Source organism: Nuphar pumila, chromosome 11, assembly GCF_984573655.1.
Source record: "Nuphar pumila chromosome 11, dmNupPumi1.hap1.1, whole genome shotgun sequence".
Lineage (NCBI taxonomy): Eukaryota > Viridiplantae > Streptophyta > Magnoliopsida > Nymphaeales > Nymphaeaceae > Nuphar > Nuphar pumila.
In genome coordinates, this window is record NC_143259.1 from 5,175,914 (window position 1) to 5,195,803 (window position 19,890).

Genomic DNA, 19,890 nt, shown 5'->3' on the forward strand with positions numbered 1-19,890 from the left:
TATTGAATGACCCGAGCCATTATCATCGACTAGTGAGTTGGTTGATATATTTTACTATCACACGGCCCGATATAGTCTATTATGTCAATATCTTAAGTCAGTTTATGCATACACCAAGGAGGCCACATCTTGACGTAGCACAAAGGCTTTTGCGATATCTCAAGTCCACGTCTGGCCAAGGTATACTATTGTCATCCGATAACAAGCTCCAATTATTCATTTATTGTGATTTAGATTAGGCATCATGTTCATAAACTCGAAGATCTACCTCGGGTTATTGCACTATGTTGGAAAAGAGTTCAATATCTTGGAAAACAAAGAAGCAAACAATTGTATCAAGATCGTCAACCGAGGTAGAATACAGATTGATGGCGCTTTCTATTTGTGAGTTAACATGGTTGAAATATTTATTAACCGACTTAGGAATCAAACATCTTCAACCCATGTTAATGTTATGTGATAATCAGGCATCATTAAATATTGAAGAAAATCCGATGTTTCACGAGCGTACTAAGCATATAGAGATTGATTGTCATGTCATAAGGAAAAACATTTAGAATAGCTCAATCAAAACTCAGTTTGTTCTCACAAATCTACAATGTGCAGATATGTTTACCAAGCCTCTAAGACGAGATCGGTTTCTTAAGCTTAAGTGCAAGTTGGGCGTCGTTAATCTTCACGCTCCAACTTTAGGAGGAGCATGTTAGAGATAAACTAATCGTTATCTCACAAATTGGTTATGTGTTAAGCTATAGATAAGCCAAATGCTCAACAACATGGTTGCCGTTTCTTATATCCTAAAATTTTAGAAGTGATCGAGATTTGTTTGTTGTAAATAACCAATAGATAAGAGCTATCCTAAAATTATGAGATTTTTCATCTCATAGTTTTTTTCTTCTTTCTTCTTGTATAAAAGCATTGTAATATTTGACATAAGGAATATGATATTAATTCTCACTAAAATTTCCTTTATTTTTTCATCCTAAAAATCTCATCATCGTTTAACATGCCTGCCAGCAAGCAACTCCACTGGTCCTCTAACTTGCCATTGGTTGTAAAACTGCCTAGTGTCAAGAACCGATCAGTGATTTTTCTAATGGAGATCCGGTGTACTTGATGGACTTTGATGCATTTATGGGGATAGGGGATAAGGCTAAAGTAGGAAACCAGGGGGGGATTCAAGTTTCATTCGTTCGACTCTCCTTTTAAGAAACCAACAGGATGGGTCGATCGCAATCCGGGGTTTCTCGTTGCTGGCAATGCTTCTGTAGGCCAGAAATGGGTTGGGGGTTCTTCTCTACTGATATCCCCTTCCACTATGTTCGCCCAGGACTTTAAATACTAGTTGTTGGAGGTTGATCTATGCCAAATGGAAAACTGTCTTTGGTGGTCCGGGGTGAATAATTGAGGACTTTTACAGTCTGGACCATAGTTATCAGGAAATGAAATGGCAGGAAGCTAAAAGTAGAGAAGTGAGTGTTAAAAAGTAGCATTAAGAGAAAGGGAGAAGCGGTTGTGAAGCTATTATGTAATTGCATAAAAAAATGCAAAAGAAATACCTATAAAGCAATATGAAGCATGGGCTGAAGCAAATTAAAAATGGCATGAACACAAGTATAATAAAACCAACATATGCAAGCCTGTTATAAAAAATATTATTTTTTAATATGAAAAATATATGAAGTGAGATAAACATCAACGAAGAAAAATAGAATCGATTTACCAATGAGGGCTCTGCATGGTTGGTAGGGCACTGTAAGTGCACATCTTCTTGTGGTGGGACGTTGTAGGTTCAAAACCCAGTGGTAAGGTAAACGGATCTGCCTAACCCCCAGCTTGCCTTTCAAAAAAAAAATTGATCTCAAGAACAAAGAAGGAAGGAGCTTCCCACTAAAAGAGAATCGAGTTTCTCATAATTTTCAACTTGAAAGTAGGGATGACAGTAGAGCGGGGAAAATTTTTAGACAGGGCTGGGGTGGGGAGACCTTGTCCCCCAGCCACTGCCATCCCTGTTTAAAAGTGAGCTTCAAAAAACAAGCTTCCTACCACACGTTAATTCAAATGGAGTAATCCCTGAGTTAACTACCTTACACATGACCCTTGTTGCGTCCAAAGTTTTTGTCTCGATGCTTCTAGTCCCATTATTCTATACCATGTCAGTCACTCATCCCTGGTTTGGTTCATAAGAGGGTGCACTGTAAAGTGTGCCAATCAAATTGGAGATCTATGGCCCACAACATATCCACTTTGCATAGAATGTAATCTTCCCTTGATAATGGATGTGCCACTTGATGTGTAAGACTGCTTTGCTGAGTGCATGCAGAGGCGTGCCAGTATAAACCCATAGTGTCATAGATCATAACATTCTTGAGAAATTAAGAGGAACATTTACTGTGAAGTTTGTGCCGTGCTATGGAAAGCATAAATAAGTCTAGTTATAGCCTTGTAGGTATTCGTACGCCACTCAAAACTAGTGGAAGCATATTCCCGTTAGGACCAAATGGGTAGGTGTGACTAATGCGTTGTTTGGGAGCTGGTGTTGGGAACGGCAATGAAGGTTCGTGGAATCCCCACCGATCTCTGCCATTTGGTATCCCAGATTTGGAATGGGAGGGGAAAATAAGAGGAGATTTGAGAAGCCAACTTCCTTTTTCCAACTACATCCTTGGAAAGATGTGAAATCCATGTCAATCCTTCCCTATCCTTCAACTTTATCATCGCTCTCCCCCAAATCCCTACAAATATCAGCTCCCAAACAGAGCCTTATCTACACTATTCTGTGCCAAATCCAGAATAGAAGATAGTCTGCAGGTAGTAATCTCAACCCTCTTAGGGTAGGGAGACAACCAACCTCACATTTTCACATGGATGAGTACCTACTTCCCTGCAGCTGTCCACGTGAACAAGAGAGAGAGAGAGAGAGAAAGAATGAACTCAATAATATGCCCACCTATCTGGCCAAGACAATTTTTAGCTTTTCTTCCGCATCTAAATCTTGCAAAACATAGCTGGTTTTGCCGGTTGGTTGAATTAAAAAAAGAAAAATCGGCCCCCACCAGGAATGTACGAGTCAAGATTTTTCATTGCCAGGCTATTTATCCAAAAGCTTAAACATTAAACATGAAACTTAGAAAGGAAACTGTATTCAAAGCATCAAACCCCAAAGAAAAAATGCTGCTCACCACCTTTGAACGTTTCAAAATTCGAAAGTCCATGAACTGGTCCTCTTGTCCTTCCTAACCAACCAACAAAATCTTTATTTTAGTATACTCCATGTTATCATGAGATGCAGAAAATGGCCTGGGTAGACGTTGAACCTTGAACCACTTTAAGTGCAAAAGCAACTAACGGCTATTTTGGTCAAAAAATTAAATTCAAGTGGCACCCCAGTTAGAGAGAATGAGATGTATAGAGAGAGAAAGTGGGACCCAGTTGACGTGGAAGCACGTGCCCCTCTGATAAGAAAAATAGGAACGTTGAATGGGGGTTGAAGAGGGCTCCGAAATGAGTGCAGTGGCCTGGCTATTGGTTGGCAAAAAAAGCCTGACCCCATCTCACGCTCTCATCGCCTGAATCGCCGCATATGACCGACAGCTATGCTCACCATAACTCTGTGGGGCCCACGCGTCCCTCCCGTCTCCCCTCTTCCTGAATCTGTTTCCCACTAACTACTCTCTCTCTCTCTCTCTCTCTAGAGAAAGTCTTTTAGGGCAACAAAACCAAAGTTGCACATTCATTCTCACACTGCTTGAGTTCTCTCCCTCTCTTGCACAGACATTATCTCACTCACTGCTTGAGCTCTCTCTCTCTCTGTAGTGGACATTCCTTTACGGTGATGTAGTGAAGTGGGTTAGTGACCCTGTGCGGAGTTAGTGCAGAGCTCAGTTGTGCTTCAGAATATAGCAGTTTCACTTGGATTTGAGAAGATGGTTGTGGTTGGATTTAGGCATCTCCCCGTGCTTCCTTTGTTGGTTCACCTGCTACTCCTGGTTGGTGTGTGCTTGGCTGCAGATCCGTTTGCCTTCTACAACTGGGATGTCTCTTACATCACCGCCTCTCCTCTCGGTGTTAAACAGCAGGTTCCTCTCTCTCTCTCTCTCTCTCTCACTGATTGTAGAGATGCTTAATGGGTACTGATGGGAAAATGGAAAATGTGGGTTTCATTTGGTGTTGTAGTAGCTACTTTTGGTAGGTGGGTGTCTCCACATTGTGCATAATCCTAGCCACTTAACTTCACTGAGCTCAGCTGGAGAAGATCCTTCTATGTATATAAATGCTACAATTCTTTTCACGATTTGTTGTCTTATTACTTGCTCAAGTAGATGGGCAGTTGGTATTGCGCCTCTTCTGTTATTGAGATTTTGTGCTCCTCTGTTTTGTGCTGGGTTATCTGGCAATGAACAATTCCCGCAGAAAGTTCTTTTTCCCACAGTGCGTGATATGATGATATGTTGCTGGCTCTTTTAACCCCCCTTTACAATCTTCTTTCGTGATGGCAAAAGATATTTTGAAGTTTAGCCTGTATTTGGACGCAACCACTTATCCAGAAAACTGGGATAATGCGTGGCATTGTACTATGTAACGGAATGAAATATTGTACTATGTGACGGAATGAAATATCTCAGGTTGTTCTAGTTTTCTGCGTAAGTGCCAAAAAAGCTGCTTATTAGCAAGATGAATGGGTGTTTCTGCTTTCATTGTATCTTTGGCTTTAATTACTGGAAATGGGAGTTGATGTGCAGTGTTTTCTGTCTTATAATGTCTTATAAAATTTATAATGGCATCCATAGGTTTAGCTTTTTCAATGCAGTCTTTCCAATGTTTGATCTTCTGATACGCAGTATCTTTTGCCATTTGTTCTGTTTCTTACTTTACTATGTCAAGTCTGATATGAAAGAAGAATGCTGTATATCGGCAGTCGTGGTGTTGCCAAGCAGCACTTCTTATTTTTCGGTTTACTGTGTTGGAATGGTAAAGCTTAAAATGGAAGATTATACCTTATTTGGTTTCCCATTACATGATCCACCAAATATGTGTGCTTCTTCGTAGGTTGTAGAAAATTCTTTTAATGTGGTTTTCAAAATCATTTAGTTGTATGTTTCCTCAAAAAAAAAATCATTTAGTTGTATGTGTCTCCACTGGTCTATGTGAAGGCATTTCAGTCAGTTGGCTTTGTGATGGATTGGATTGTATAAGATCAAGGGAAAAGTCCTAGAGTGTCAATGCTGCAAGCAGATATACATGCACAAACATATGTACAGACAGATGCCTTTTGTGTTGTTTGTCTTTGAGTCTCATGAGGGTTAAGAAATGGCATGCAGGTGATTGCAATCAACGGACAGTTTCCTGGTCCTCTTGTCAACGTGACTACAAACTACAACGTCGTAATTAATGTTCAAAATAACTTGGATGAGCCTTTGCTTATAACTTGGTAAGCTTTTTCTGGAGACTAACTTCATTGTGTTCGTCATTTTTGGCGACATGTCTGGGTTCAAGTGCTGGACTATTGTCATGTTTCCTTTGCTTGTGTTGAACAGGGCTGGAATACAACAAAGACGAAATTCATGGCAAGATGGTGTCTTGGGCACAAACTGTCCAATTCCTCCATCTTGGAACTGGACTTATCAATTCCAGGTTAAGGATCAAATTGGGAGCTTTTTCTACTTCCCCAGTACCAATTTTCAGAGAGCTGCTGGTGGCTATGGAGGTTTTACTGTTAATAACAGGGCTATTGTTACTGTGCCTTTCGGAACACCTGATGGCGACATAACTATTTTCATATCGGACTGGTATAACAAAAACCATACGGTGAGTTAGGACTACTCGTTGAAATTGTATGCTAATTGTTGTGTGAACAGTCTCTGAGTTTGTTGTGACCATTGCCTTTCCTGTGATTTTAAGGATCTGAGAAAAGCCCTTGATGATGGGAAAGAGCTTGGAATGCCAGATGGAGTCATCATCAATGGAAAAGGTCCTTACCGTTACAATGACACCTTTGTTCCTGCAGGCATTGATTATGAGACTATTAACGTTGAGCCAGGTAATAACTATGTGACTGAAAGATAGTACCCATTTTCTGTCAGTTCATCTGTATTCTCTTGCCATTTATCATTTTGTTTCTGGATGGCATCTGCCTTTGGGTCATGGTGCAGGCAAAACATATCGCATTCGGGTTCACCATGTTGGTATCTCAACTAGTTTAAACTTCCGAATCCAGAACCATAACTTGGATCTCGCGGAGACAGAAGGATCATACACAACTCAGCAAAATTATACAAGCTTAGATATCCATGTAGGCCAGTCTTATTCATTCTTGGTGACCATGGATCAAAATGCCAGTAGTGATTACTATATTGTAGCGAGTGCTCGGTTTGTGAACACAACAGTGTGGCAAAGGGTAACTGGTGTTGCAATTTTGCATTACTCCAATTCCAAAGGTCCTGCAAGTGGCCCTCTACCAAGCCCTCCTGATGACTTTTATGACAAGTACTTTTCGATGAACCAAGCCAGATCAATCAGGTATGGATATCAATCCCTTAACCATATTTTACAATGAATTCTTGATTGCTATGGGGATTTTTCTTGATATTTCACATTTCTGAACGGATTGTTGGATATTGTGGATAGATGGAATGTTTCAGCCAGTGCTGCCCGTCCAAATCCTCAGGGCTCATTTAGATATGGCTCAATCAATGTTAGCCAAGTGTATGTTTTGCAAAATAAACCACCATCAGTTATAGGTGGAAAGCGCCGGGCAGCCCTTAGTGGCATCTCATATGTTCCTCCAGCAACTCCTTTGAGGCTAGCTGATCAGTACAAGCTGAAAGGAATATACAATCTTGACTTTCCGACCAAGCCAAGGGATGGAGCATCCATAATGGGGACATCTCTCATCAATGGTACTTACAGGGGATTTATGGAAATTATATTGCAAAACAACGACACCTCAGTTCAAAGTTATCACATGGATGGATATGCCTTTTTTGTGGCTGGGTAAGATTTCTTTCTTCCTCTTCTTTCAGATATATATTCTCTTGTTTTCTTTTCAAGTGCTGACAGTTGTTAGAGTTCCATTCATTATGAATAATAATAATTCATTAAAACAAATCATACTGCAGAATGGACTATGGCGAGTGGACAGAGAATAGCAGGGGGACTTACAACAAATGGGATGGAGTTGCACGCTGCACTACACAGGTAGTTAGTTCATATGAAATGTATCATTGATTTATTATGCATGTTATTGCAGCACTTTATGAAGTTTGTACTGGATCAGGTCTTCCCTGGAGCATGGACTTCAATTTTGGTTTCACTAGACAATGTGGGTATATGGAATCTTCGTTCAGAAAATCTGGATTCTTGGTATCTTGGGCAGGAAGTGTACATAAGAGTCGTGAATCCAGAGGTGACAAACAAAACTGAGCTGCCAATGCCTGATAATGTTCTCTACTGTGGTGCTCTCTCTCATTTGCAAAAGTAAGTTTGAAATTTGACAAACTTGTCCAGCATGTTTTATATATATATATATATATATATATTCAAATGGGTATTGATCTATATTCTTGAATAACTTATTTTTGTGTTTAGGCCGCAAGAACATCATAAGTCGTCAGCAGGGACTGCATTTGTTGCTGGAGGTCGTGGTATCACACTGTTGTCTTCAGTCCTGGTCATTGTCGGCTACATTTTTCTCCTTGTGTAAACAAAAAAACATGAAAAACGCGTGTCATGTTTCTTTTTTCATTTTTTTCATTTATTTTTTTCCTTCAAATTCTGATTCAGTTAGTTGTGGTGGTTGAGCAATGGGGTGGGGATGAATGTGAATTTTGTTTCGACTCTGATTGTGTGTTTATATGTTCTTAACATGGTTTTTCTACTCTCTGATCCAGTTCTTTATTTTTTGTGTAACATAAATAGCTTTATAACATCTTTTGAGGGCATAAAACCGTTTCGTCTTTCTTCTTTCTGTAATTCTTATGGCACGCTCTCACTGTTAAATATATATTCATTAGATAAGGGTATTTATTTATATATATGATTTTTTAGATGTATTGTACATTTTGTCTTTTTTCCCTTTTTACAAATATTATTTTTTTGTCTTGTATTTTACCCCTTTTACAAGGGGTATTTATGACTTTCGGACAGCCGCCTAAGGGCAAGCCAGCTCTCTCTTTCTTCTTTGTTGTATATAAATAAGGGTAAACCCAACAACAACAACAACTACGCCTTCATCCCAAAACAATTGGGGTCAGCGATATGAACCAAAAAAGAAATTCATTTTGGGTCTTCCACATGAATCCTTTTCCTCCAATCATTTCTATCCAACGCCATGTCCTCGGTGAGGTTCAAAGCATTCATATCCTTTCCTATCATCTCCATCCAAGTCTTCTTAGGCCTACCCCGACCTCTTTTAACTAATATATTTTCCCATTTCTCCAACCTTCTAACTGGAGCATCATTAGGCCTTCGCCGAATATGTCCAAACCATCGTAAACGATTCTCTCGCATCTTATTTTCAATGGGTGCCACACCTACCTTCTTACGAATCTCTTCGTTCCGAATCTCTTCGTTCCGAATCTTATCTTTTATTATATTTTCACACATCCATCTAAGCATCCGCATCTTAGCTACACTCATTTTTTGAATATGATGTTTCTTGACAGCCCAACATTCCGTACCATATAGTAAAGCGGGTCTAATAGTCGTCCTATAAAACTTTCCCTTCAACCGCAATGGCATTCTACGATCGCACAGCACTCCAGTAGCACTTTTCCATTTCATCCACCCAACCTTTATCCTATGATTTACATCTTCATCAATTTCTCCATACTTTTGAATGATGGATCCCAAATATTTGAAATAATCATTCACCGGTATATCTTGCTCACTCTTACTCAACTTAAAACCTCTAGCTTCCAATGTCTGTCTCCATAATTCTAACTTAGCATTAACCCCAGCTCTAGACTCATCAATCAAAACAATATCATCAACAAACAACATACACCACGGTACATTTTCTTGAATTGATCTCGTAAGCTCATCCATCACTATCGCAAATAGGAAAGGGCTTAAAGCAGATCCTTGATGTAACCCAACCGTTATCGGAAAATTGGTTGTCTCCACAAGTGCGGACATTGGTTACTACTCCTTCATACATATCTTTAATTATACTAATGTATTTGAGAGAAACACCTTTCTTCATCATTGTCCATCAGAGAACGTCCCTAGGTACTCTATCGTATGCCTTCTCTAAATCAATAAAAACCATATGCAAATCTTTGTTCCTCTCTCTATATCTTTCAATAAGTTGTCTAAGAAGATGTATAGCTTCCATAGTTGATCTTCCAGGCATAAAACCAAATTGATTCTCCGATATCATGACAACCTTCCTCAACCTAGACTCAATCACCCTCTCCCAAAGTTTCATAGTATGACTCATGAGTTTTATACCACGATAGTTTGTGCAATCTTGTATATCACCCTTATTCTTATATAAAAGCACCAAAGTACTCTTCCTCCACTCATTAGGCATCTTATTTGTTCGCCAAATCAAGTTAAAAAGATTTGTCAACCATTTTAAACCTTTCTCTCCCAAGCATTTCCAAGCCTCGATAAGTATACCATCTGGGCCAACTGCCCTTCTTGATTTTATTTTCATTATTATTTAATAAAAAATATATTTTTTTCATCAAGCCAATCTGCACTGGTTGTTATGTCACCATGGACTTCCTCTATGTACTAGACAATGTACTTCAAACATTAATAGCATTCTATGATTTTAATGAAGAATGTGTTTACTCACCAATCTACTATGGGATATAGCATACTATGATTTTAATGAAGAATGTGTTTACTCACCAATCTACTATGGGATAAAACGCATAAGCCTACCAAAGGGCTAAATCAAACACTTAAACTCACACAAGTGGCTAAATGGGCTTAACACTTGATATAAAAATAATTATTAAATAATAATAATCAAGGGAAGCATATTTGAAAAGGGGTTTCACCCCCATACAACAGAGATAAAGAGAGAGAGAGCCAACCAGCCGTAGCCGTTGAATTGGCTAGCAGGTAGGCAGCCTAACGGCTAGTCCAAAAGTCATAAATACCCCTTTCCAAAGGGGGTAATAGCATACTATGACTTTAATGAAGAATGAGTTCACTCACCTATGGGATAATTGCATAGTTCTACTAAAGGGCTAGAACACTCAAGCACACACAAAGTGGCTAAATGGGCTTAACACTTGATATAAAAAAAATATTAAATAATAATGATCAAGCGAATCAGATTTGATTTGAAAAAAGGTTTAACCCCTACTTGTGTACAAGAGAGAGTTGCCTAACCCAGCAGCTGGTCGAAAAGTCATAAATACCCCTTGCAAAAAGGGTTAAAATGCAAGACACAAGACAAAAATTAAAAAAGATAAAAAATGTATTGTTTTTAATAATTATTATTGTTATCATGGCAGTTCACTATTCTATTTATGTTAGTTTTGTGTTCTAACTCTATTACTTTTTGCACTTGTGGTATTGTCTATTCTCGTGTCAGTCTTAGCTGATTTGTGCTTGTTAGCATCATCTGCTAACTTTTGCCCCGTGCCTTTCACGCGTGCATGATGTCAATCATAGCTGCCTCTGCTTTTGTGTCACAGATTTTGTTGAATGCAACTGGCTAAAATATTAAAGTGTAATTTACTCAGGGAAATTGAACTGGTGAAGATACAAAATGAACCCATGTTTTAGAATGCAACTAACAAATCCCCTTTCCATCCATGTTGGGATAGATTTAGGATCGTGTGTAGAAGACTTGAGGAGAAGATGATTGAGAAGTGATTAATGGTCTACTTTCCGGGGATTTTTGTACTTCTTTAATGTATGTTCTATAAAAGCATGTGCTAGAGTATTTAACCTTCCTTTGGTAACCATTATTCAGTCTCAATCATTTTATTAGTTTCTCAAATATGTTAGAGAATTCAATGTGTAATGGGCTCCACCATTATTTTGGTGGCTCATATCTCAATGACCCACTACTCAAATGGGTTATTGGATTTCAAATGAGATTCATTTGGTCTCACTAGATCTATACCAAGATCTAATATCTCTTACTTGATCATATAGGGTGAACACCTTTATTTTATCATAACCAGTGCATTATATTTTGCACTCATAACATTATTAGATTTACATACACTAGTTGGATTTCTCCTTCATGATATATCTTTATCATGATATTATTTATAAATTAAGTTATTTTTTCTTCATGTCATAGATTTTAAGTATTCATCATTCACTGCATAATAAGTCATGTCGTCTATAAATACATCATAACGTGGGTCTCATATAGTCATGAAGTTTTTTTTTGCCTCTTTCATGACTATACCGTAAGCATGCACACTAGTGGATAATATAAAATTTATTAATTCATAAATATGTGATTTGCCAAACATGACAAATACTCTTACTTTTTTAAAATTTTATCACAGCTTATACTCTCAACTTTTATGTATATTACATGTTGATTACTACCTGATCATTTTAGATCAGTATATCTGGATCCAAATAGTTATAAATGTGACTGACTAACATCATTTAGTATTTTATGTATGAAATCAAAATATTCCTTCATGCATTTATACAAGCATATCATAAGGAGCATTATTTATAATAATTATTTATCATTATATACAAATAAATATTTTCATTTGCATGTGTAAAATTCAACTCTCACTATTCTAATACATTGCACTTAAGAAATATTTGCATTAAGCCATGACATCATGTGGTTTTACATACACTAGTTGGATTTCTCCTTCATGATATATCCCTATCATGAGGTTATTTGCAAACTAGGATTTTTTTTTATCATGAAGTACGTCATAAATTTCATACCTAAATCCAATTTAAATATGCATCAAATCCATTATATCATTTGGATATGCCAAATATAGAAAGCCAATTACGATGCTTTAATCAAACTATAAGTTTGAACATTTAAGTTTAAATCTATTACCGGATCCATATATATATATATCAAAATTTATTAGGTTTGTAGGAGTCTATATATATATATATATATATATATATATATATATATATATATATATATATATATATATATATATATATATATATATATATATATATATATATATATATATCCAACATTCTACTTATTTAGATTTAACCGTGTCAAAACCTGGATCCATACAAAACATATATCATTATTAGGTCCAAATATCTGATCTTTTCACTACAAGAAAAGTGCTAATTAGCGATGAAAATTTGCGATGGATTTTTTCTGTCGTAAATTTGCGACGGATTAGCGAGAGAAAACTATCTGTCGCTAACATCCAAAATATTTGCAAAATTAGCGACGGAAATATCTCTCGCTAATTAGTGATGGATTAGCGAGAACACTTTTCCGTCGTCAAAACACTAAAAAAAAATGCTAATTAGCGACAAAATTAGCGAGAGAATTTTTTCGTCGCTAATTTTCGATTTAAACCGTCCCACCTGGGGCGCAAAATTTTTCCTCCCCCCCCCTTTCGAAATTTAAACCGACTAAGATTTAAACTGTCTCACCTGGGGTCCGGTAAGTAGTTTTTTTTTTCGAGCATGGTTTTTCATTTTTGGCCTAACGATTTTGTGGGGGTTATGGTTTCAGGTCGACGAACAAGCATTGCGGGCATCGCAGAGGATACAGAAGTGGGAGAGGTCGCCTAACTGGGAGGGAATGGGATTGGAGAGGTGGTTGGAGTTGATGAGGAGGAGGATCTGGAGGGAGGCCAAGCGGTCGAGTTGAGAAGGGATGGGGCCGAGAGGGCGTTGGAGCTGAGGTCGAGGAGGCGGAGGGAGGGGAGGTCGTCGAGTTCGGAGGGGATGGTGCTGGAGAGGTTGGTGGCAGAGAGGTTGAGGACATGGAGGGAGGTGAGGGAGGAGAGCAATGGGAGGATGATGGAGTTGAGGAAGGTGGAGGGGATGCTGAGGGAGGTGACGGGGCCGTCGGGGGAGCATGTGACGCCCTGCCAGGAGCAAGGGGTTGGTTGGGAAGGGTTCCAGGAGGTGAGGATGGGGTCGGAGAGCTGGGTCGTTGGGAGAAGGGAGAGGAGGGCGCGACCGTCAGAAGAGAGGGAGGTGGTGGTGGTGGTGGTGGGCTGACGGTTCTGTGCAGAAAAAATTGCTCCCTGTCAGAGAACACGCCGCTAGGGAGTATTTTTTTAAAAAAAAATTTAAAAATTTAGCGACGGATAGTATCCATCACTAATTTAAAATAGTGAAGGACTCGCTTAGCAACGAATTAGAGTCAGATTAGAGACGAATGTAGGTCATCGTTAATCCACAGATTTCTTGTAGTGTTTATTATCCAGATTCAACATAAAACTTGTATCAAATCTAGATCCAAACATCTGATCTAATACCGATCAGATCCAATCTAAACCCAAACATTATATTTAATAGATCTTACAATTAAACTTGATCTATATAAAAAACTGGATCAACCATGTTGGATCCAGACACTAACATGAACAAAATATTAATGCATATAATAAAAACATATGCAGACACAATATTTCTGGATACAAAAAAATCAATGTAGAGATATAAACCAAATCATAACTGGTCTAGAAAGTTTTACTGAATTCAACCAAGGTCTATAAGAAGCAACTGACCCAATTCAGATCCAAACCTTTCTAAGGTATTCTGCTAACCAGAATTACTTTTCTGCAAAAACAAAAAAGTTAGAAACACAAGAATATTAAAATAAAACTTTGAAACTTTCTTAGTTAATACAGAAAACTCAAGTGGTTTTTAATAATTTTACAAAAACGTTGGCTATTCTGAAAAAAAATAAACACAACAACCTTGTACCTAGAATACATACCCCTATTTTGAAAACTAATGGACACATGCATAATAAACAGAGAAAGGGCCTGGGCGGTAATGTAAATTTCCTTTTTTTTTTTACCCTTTTCATTTAATCTCCTCTTAGGGTTTTTTCCTTTTTAATAAAGGGAAAAAACACACAGGAGATCAAGGGAGAAGACAGGGGCGCGACACCACTTCTTGTTGATGCCATGTTTAACGTGTTTTCTTGTTGATTCAAAATGCAGTCTTTGATCTAATTTGTATTTCCACTGCCGTTACCATGTCTTCTAGTTTAAAGGTAGCATATTGTAATCACATTCTTGGTAAGTTCAAATGTAGTCTTTTGCAGGAGGTAAATATTTGCCGTGTTTGAACAGAACATTCTTTCACATTTGGACAGAACATTCATTAGAAACCTACATGTTATGCTGTTACAACCGTAAAAGCATGAATTTGTAAATCGTTGAAGAAGAATTTTCATGGAAAAATGGAAAATGCAATACGAATTTGCATTTTTTACCAGAAAAGCATGAACGTTAATCAAAATAAGGTGGTTGTTCCTGCTACTCTTAGATAAGAAGAAATTTCAAAATAAACATGGTTAATCCAAACAATGATGGACAGATAGATACATTCAGTGCCTGCTGAGCCTGTTGGTAATTAATCCAAACGGCGGTGTTTAAAGTCTAAAAAGTTGCATTGATTGTAATAAGCGTTAGTAACTAACTCTGGCACCACCCATGGCACAAATTTGCCAAGAATGCAAGTGACGTGCACCTTTGAGCTAGCAAAACTTGTGCATTGGCTTACCATGCTCCGCATTTTGCATGGATAATTTGTCATCCTTGTTGAGCAGCAGCTCTACGCACTAGGGATGGCAAATGGGCAGGATGCAGGATGCAGGTTTTGCAATTTTTATCTGTTCTGAATCTGATTCTGATCCAAATCTTCGTGTATTTAGCTGTTCTGTATCCGAACTGTGTGCATCCTTACTCCGCAAGCAGCTCCAACTTGAATTTGCTCTCATGATTATGATTTTTTTTCAATGATGACGAAGGAACCCACCAGAGAGTGAACTATATATGTCACAGGTTTGATTTCAGGAGGAATCGAACTCGTGATGTAGGGCCTTGAACAACCTGGTCCAACCAACTTGGGCAACTGTGCGGGGTTTAAATGATGATGAACTAGAGCGTATTAAAAGAATATAAGATCCTCTCTCTCTCTCTCTCTCTCTCTCTCTCTCTCTCTCTCTCTCTCTCTCTGTAGAGGGGTATCCCATGTGGTAAGCGGGGTCCTGTGCCAAGCTGAAGGAAGGCCCAGGTTTGAATCCCTCTGCCACATGGGGCTTGAGAGATATCTGGTAGGGGTCTGCCTAACCCCATATCCATAAAAAAAATATTTACCTTTAGGGTTTAGGTTGTTTTTGTGCACTATTTTTACTTTTTTAATCCTTTATCTTTGATTGTAATAAGCCTTAATAACTCTGTCGCCATCAGTGGCATAAATTTGCCAACGATACAAGGGACGCAACTTCGAGCTACCAATTTTTTTACATTGGGTTAGCATGGATTATAGCCATCCTTGTTAAGCAGATCTCTGCACATTGAGCTCCAACATGCATCTGCTTTAATTATGATGTTGTGCATAAAAAGGTATTAAAACAGCATAGGATCCTTGTGTTCCTTTTAGAGAGAGAGAGAGAGAGAGATTCCTGATCCAACAGGACAAAAAAAAATTGCTTTTTGCGCACAGGTTGAACTGATGCATTATTTTTCTTTTTTCTTTTTTCTTTTTCGTTTAGTGAGCAAGTAGACAGACCACTGAAGTTTAAAAAATCTCAAAAATAGACACGCCACTAAAGTTTTAAAAATTCGCAAATAGACACACCACTAAAGTTTTAAAAAATCGGAAATAGATACACCACTAAGGTTCTAAATATCCAATGAAATGCAGCTTCTCAAGGGAAAGTGGGTCTAACCAACTCTAACCTTTGTTGTGTCATCAGTTATAACGCATTCATTGACTCATAAACAAGCTTTTATCAGTTTAGTATTATGGTGCTCAACTAGTATCCTAGTTTAAGGAAGCCCTGCTTCTTTATTCTACTTTCTTCAGTTATATCACATACATTGACTAAAACCAAGCTTTATCTTAAAAACAAAGTAATGTCCTACTTTAAGCAAACTTTTTGCTTATGTGACACTGAACTCAGTTGAACTTAAATTTATTTGAAGTAAAGTAAAATATGTTTTTTTTTTCTTTTAAAGGCAAGCTGGGGTTAGGCAGACCCCCACCAGTTATTATTCAAACGTACCATTGGGTTTTGAACATGCAACGTCCTGCCATTAGGAGACGTGCACTGACAGCTCCTGCCAACCGCACGAATCCCCAGTTGATTAAAGTAAAATATGATTTTGTAAAGTGCAGACAAGCTGCTTAAACTCAAACTTTTAGTGCAATAGGTCTATGAACCTTGACCCCAATGTAGCCCAGCTACTTAAACGAAGAGGTCAGTTGTCTAATCACATAAAATATTGCTTAGGTTGGTGATCAAGTTCATTAATTGCATGTGCTCATCACGCTTATACAAACATCAGTCTATTTCTTTGAGAGCTTTTATCACACTTTGGCTCTGTTTGGGAGCAGCGCATTGGGATGAAAATTAACACTGTTTCCATGTATTGTGAAAATATGGGTTTGCCAAAATGTAATGTTGGAGATGGAGTTGCCAAAGGACTCTTGCGAATAGTGTTGAAATGCAGTGTTGGGGTTGCCAACTCCATCCTCAGCCCAATGTTCTGGCAACACTACTGCTCCCAAACGATAAAGCTCTATTTAGGAACCGGGACTATGACGGGAGCTGGGTATTTGAGTTTAAATTTTAGTCAAACTAGTATTATGCATGGTGGTTGTTTGGAAGAACGGCGTTCAGAAGGCAGCTTTCGGAAATGAAAAAGGAATGGAAATGGTCTATTTTGTATTTGCACTCAAAAGTAGATAACAGCCACCTCTTAGGGGTGGTAGTTACCAAATCCAAGAATTGGTAGCTCTCACTTTCCAAATGAATAAACTTCCTCGCAATTTTTAAACAAGGCGTATTGAAGAAACTGCAATGCACTGCTCCCAAACAACAAGGGATGTTGGAAAAGCACCTCCCATTCAAGACTAATTTCAAATACGGCCTTAGGCCTTATTTGGGAGCTGGGAGTTGCGAATTCCTGGATTTGGCAGCTGCCACCCATAAGAGGTGGTGTTTATGAAATCAAGTTTTTAGTGCATATACAAAAGAGCGACCGTCTCACCTCCTTTCTCATTTCCATAAACTTCCATTTGAACGTCATTCTTCCAAATGACCGCCAACATACCAGTTGGATACACCTCTTGCCAGCCCTCATGTTATACAGAGCAAACTTGAGCTGGTTCGACCAGAAAACTGGTGATGGTTCGACTATTATCAGTTTTCAAACTTGGAACTGGTTCGACTCGAGCTGGTCGTCGAACCAGCTCAATTTTGGTCTGTATTACATGATGGCTGGCAACAGGTGCATCCAAGCTGAGCTGGGTACGAGCTGCTAGGTCTCAGATTCAAGCTCACCTAAGCTTATTTGGCTTTACTAGACAGTAGCCTCGTTGAACATATAGATTAAAATTGGTAGGGAGAACCTAGCCAAGGGAGTTAGGACCTATCTACAACCTGCTCAAACCAACAAGGTGGTAATTAATTAAACCTCCCCAATTCTAACCATTCCACCCACTTGCACCGGGCATGAATCGAAACACGATAATAAGACAAGAGTAAGGTAGTTAATCCAAGGTTAGTAGTAAACATATCGACTAGAAACTCAAAATACTCGCTCATCCACATTAAAAAAATATTTTTCAACATTTGATTATGAAGGTTATTACTGTAATTTGACTTATAAAGGTAGTCCTTTTGTTGGGCAAAAAAACAGAGACCTACGTCAAGAAATTCAGAAATTGGAGCACATTCATAAAAAAAAATTTATGAGCAAAATGCCAAAAGCTATTCCTAAATGGATTTTTATCTGTGTCGCCCTCTTTCCCTCTCAAACTCGCAAACAAACATATCAATTAAGCTGGTAGAATAAGTAGGTTGGTCACAGGTCAATACTCTCTCTCTCTCTCTCAGGGAAGGAGAATATTTACCTTACACTCCACGTATCTCTGCCTCTCAATCATGCCATTAGCCTTTAGCTAAGGGCACGTTTGGAAGAGAGAAAAACTCTCACAGGAAAAAAAAGTTTTGCCTAAAAAAGTTTTTGAGATGAGAAGTTTTTTCAAAAAAAAACTTGTTTGTTTAGCATGAGAAAAACAGAGTGGAAAAATGTGAAAAAATGAGAGAGGAGGAGGAGGAGGGTGGTGAGGATGAGATGGGTGATGGGGAGTATAAAAATAATTTATCTCTTGGTAGGAAACATTCCTCCACCCCTCCTATGAAAAAAAATGTTGCTTATAAAAAGTACATAATTTAGAAAAACTCTCTTGGCAAAAATTTCTCTTGTTTGGAAGGGTTGAAAAATCAGTATGGATTTTCTATTTTGCATCACTTTTTCTACATCTTTCTCGCTTCCAAACATGCCATAAAAGTTTTTTTTAGCGTAAAGGTTATTTCAAATTTGGGATGTTGCGTCCCAACAATTCTTTTTAATGGTAAACCAATTTTATTTTGAAGTTCAAACCAATGGTTGAAATATCATTGAGAGTATTTCTTCACTTAGGTTGGGACTAAGTCTTTGTATATGAGCAAACTATTCTCACAAGAATAATGATTGTGGTGGTGTTTTGGTCACCACTTTTCATTCTTTATAACTACAATCACTACTAATAATATCAACAACAACAAAATACTAATACTATACCCAAGAAGATGCATGTCAATAGACCCATGAGGGTTGAAGACACTCAACGAGTTTCATTGGCTGCATTCAAGGTCTCAAACTGCATAAAGTCCACACACATTTGGGGAGCAGCACATAATATTACATGGTGGTCTTAGAAGGGGGCTGGTTGGTTTCACTATTTTATTGTTCACCCAGTTTTAATTTTTCTGTAATAATGCCACCTGCATTCATATTGCCCTAAGGCCCCTAATTACTAGCAAGTGGATCCAATACCAAAAACCCCTAAAGAAGCCTACCCATTTGGTATTAAAGGGGAAATATTAATTACACTAGTAGATTCCGGACCCCCTAGTTGACCTTATGAATATGTTTACACGGAAAATAGCAGGAATCCAACCGTAGATGATATTTTTTGGAACGTAAAAATACTTTTTCTGATTTTTTGAGGATTGAAAATTTAGTTGAACACAATCCATGGGCTGGTCCCTACAAAATTAAACATGGGCTAGTCTCTAAAAAATTAAACATGTAAATCACATTTGGGGTGTCAGATCTTTTCAAAACGAAGAAGCGCTTCACTTGAGTTTTGAAACCCTCCAGTTTAGCCAACTTTTTCCTGTATAAAAACATATGGTCTCTCTCTCTCTCTCTCTCTCTCTCTCTCTCTCTCTCTCTCTCTATATATATATATATATATATATATATATATATATATATATATATATATATATATATATATATATATATATATATATATATATATATATCACGCAATCAACAACGTGGTATTGTCCGATGGGGGTGTCCATTGTCTGATGGATGCCCACTATTACCCTCGTTCCTCTCTCTCTTTATATATATACGGGTAATGTTGGCTACTAATGAAGGTACATAACTAATGAGTTAGAAATCATAGGTGCAAGTTGTATCGACTCGATCTAACCAGATAGTTGTGTTCAGAATGGCTTGTTTGCTAAAGATCAAACCTTGGATTATGCTCTTCTAATGTAAAAATGGGATATTTTGAATTATAAAATTTTGACACATTGTGGGCCATTGATTTTTGGACCCCTTTAAAAACTTAATTACTTGACATAATCACATGATTCAAAACATGTTTCCTACTAAAAAAAAACCATGTAGATCACATCAGTAA

At 37.9% G+C, this 19,890-nt stretch overlaps 1 protein-coding gene across 1 annotated transcript; it reads left to right on the plus strand.

The window, feature by feature from the left end:
* Positions 1-3,673: 3,673 nt before the first annotated feature.
* Positions 3,674-7,877, plus strand: LOC149821728 (monocopper oxidase-like protein SKU5). Its single transcript, XM_089981671.1, has 9 exons — positions 3,674-4,079; positions 5,322-5,431; positions 5,538-5,808; positions 5,902-6,040; positions 6,153-6,519; positions 6,628-6,993; positions 7,119-7,197; positions 7,277-7,476; positions 7,588-7,877. The coding sequence occupies exons 1-9, from the start codon at positions 3,927-3,929 to the stop codon at positions 7,700-7,702; spliced, it is 1,800 nt and encodes a 599-aa protein (XP_089837797.1). The 5' UTR covers positions 3,674-3,926; the 3' UTR covers positions 7,703-7,877.
* The last annotated feature ends 12,013 nt before the right edge of the window (positions 7,878-19,890 follow it).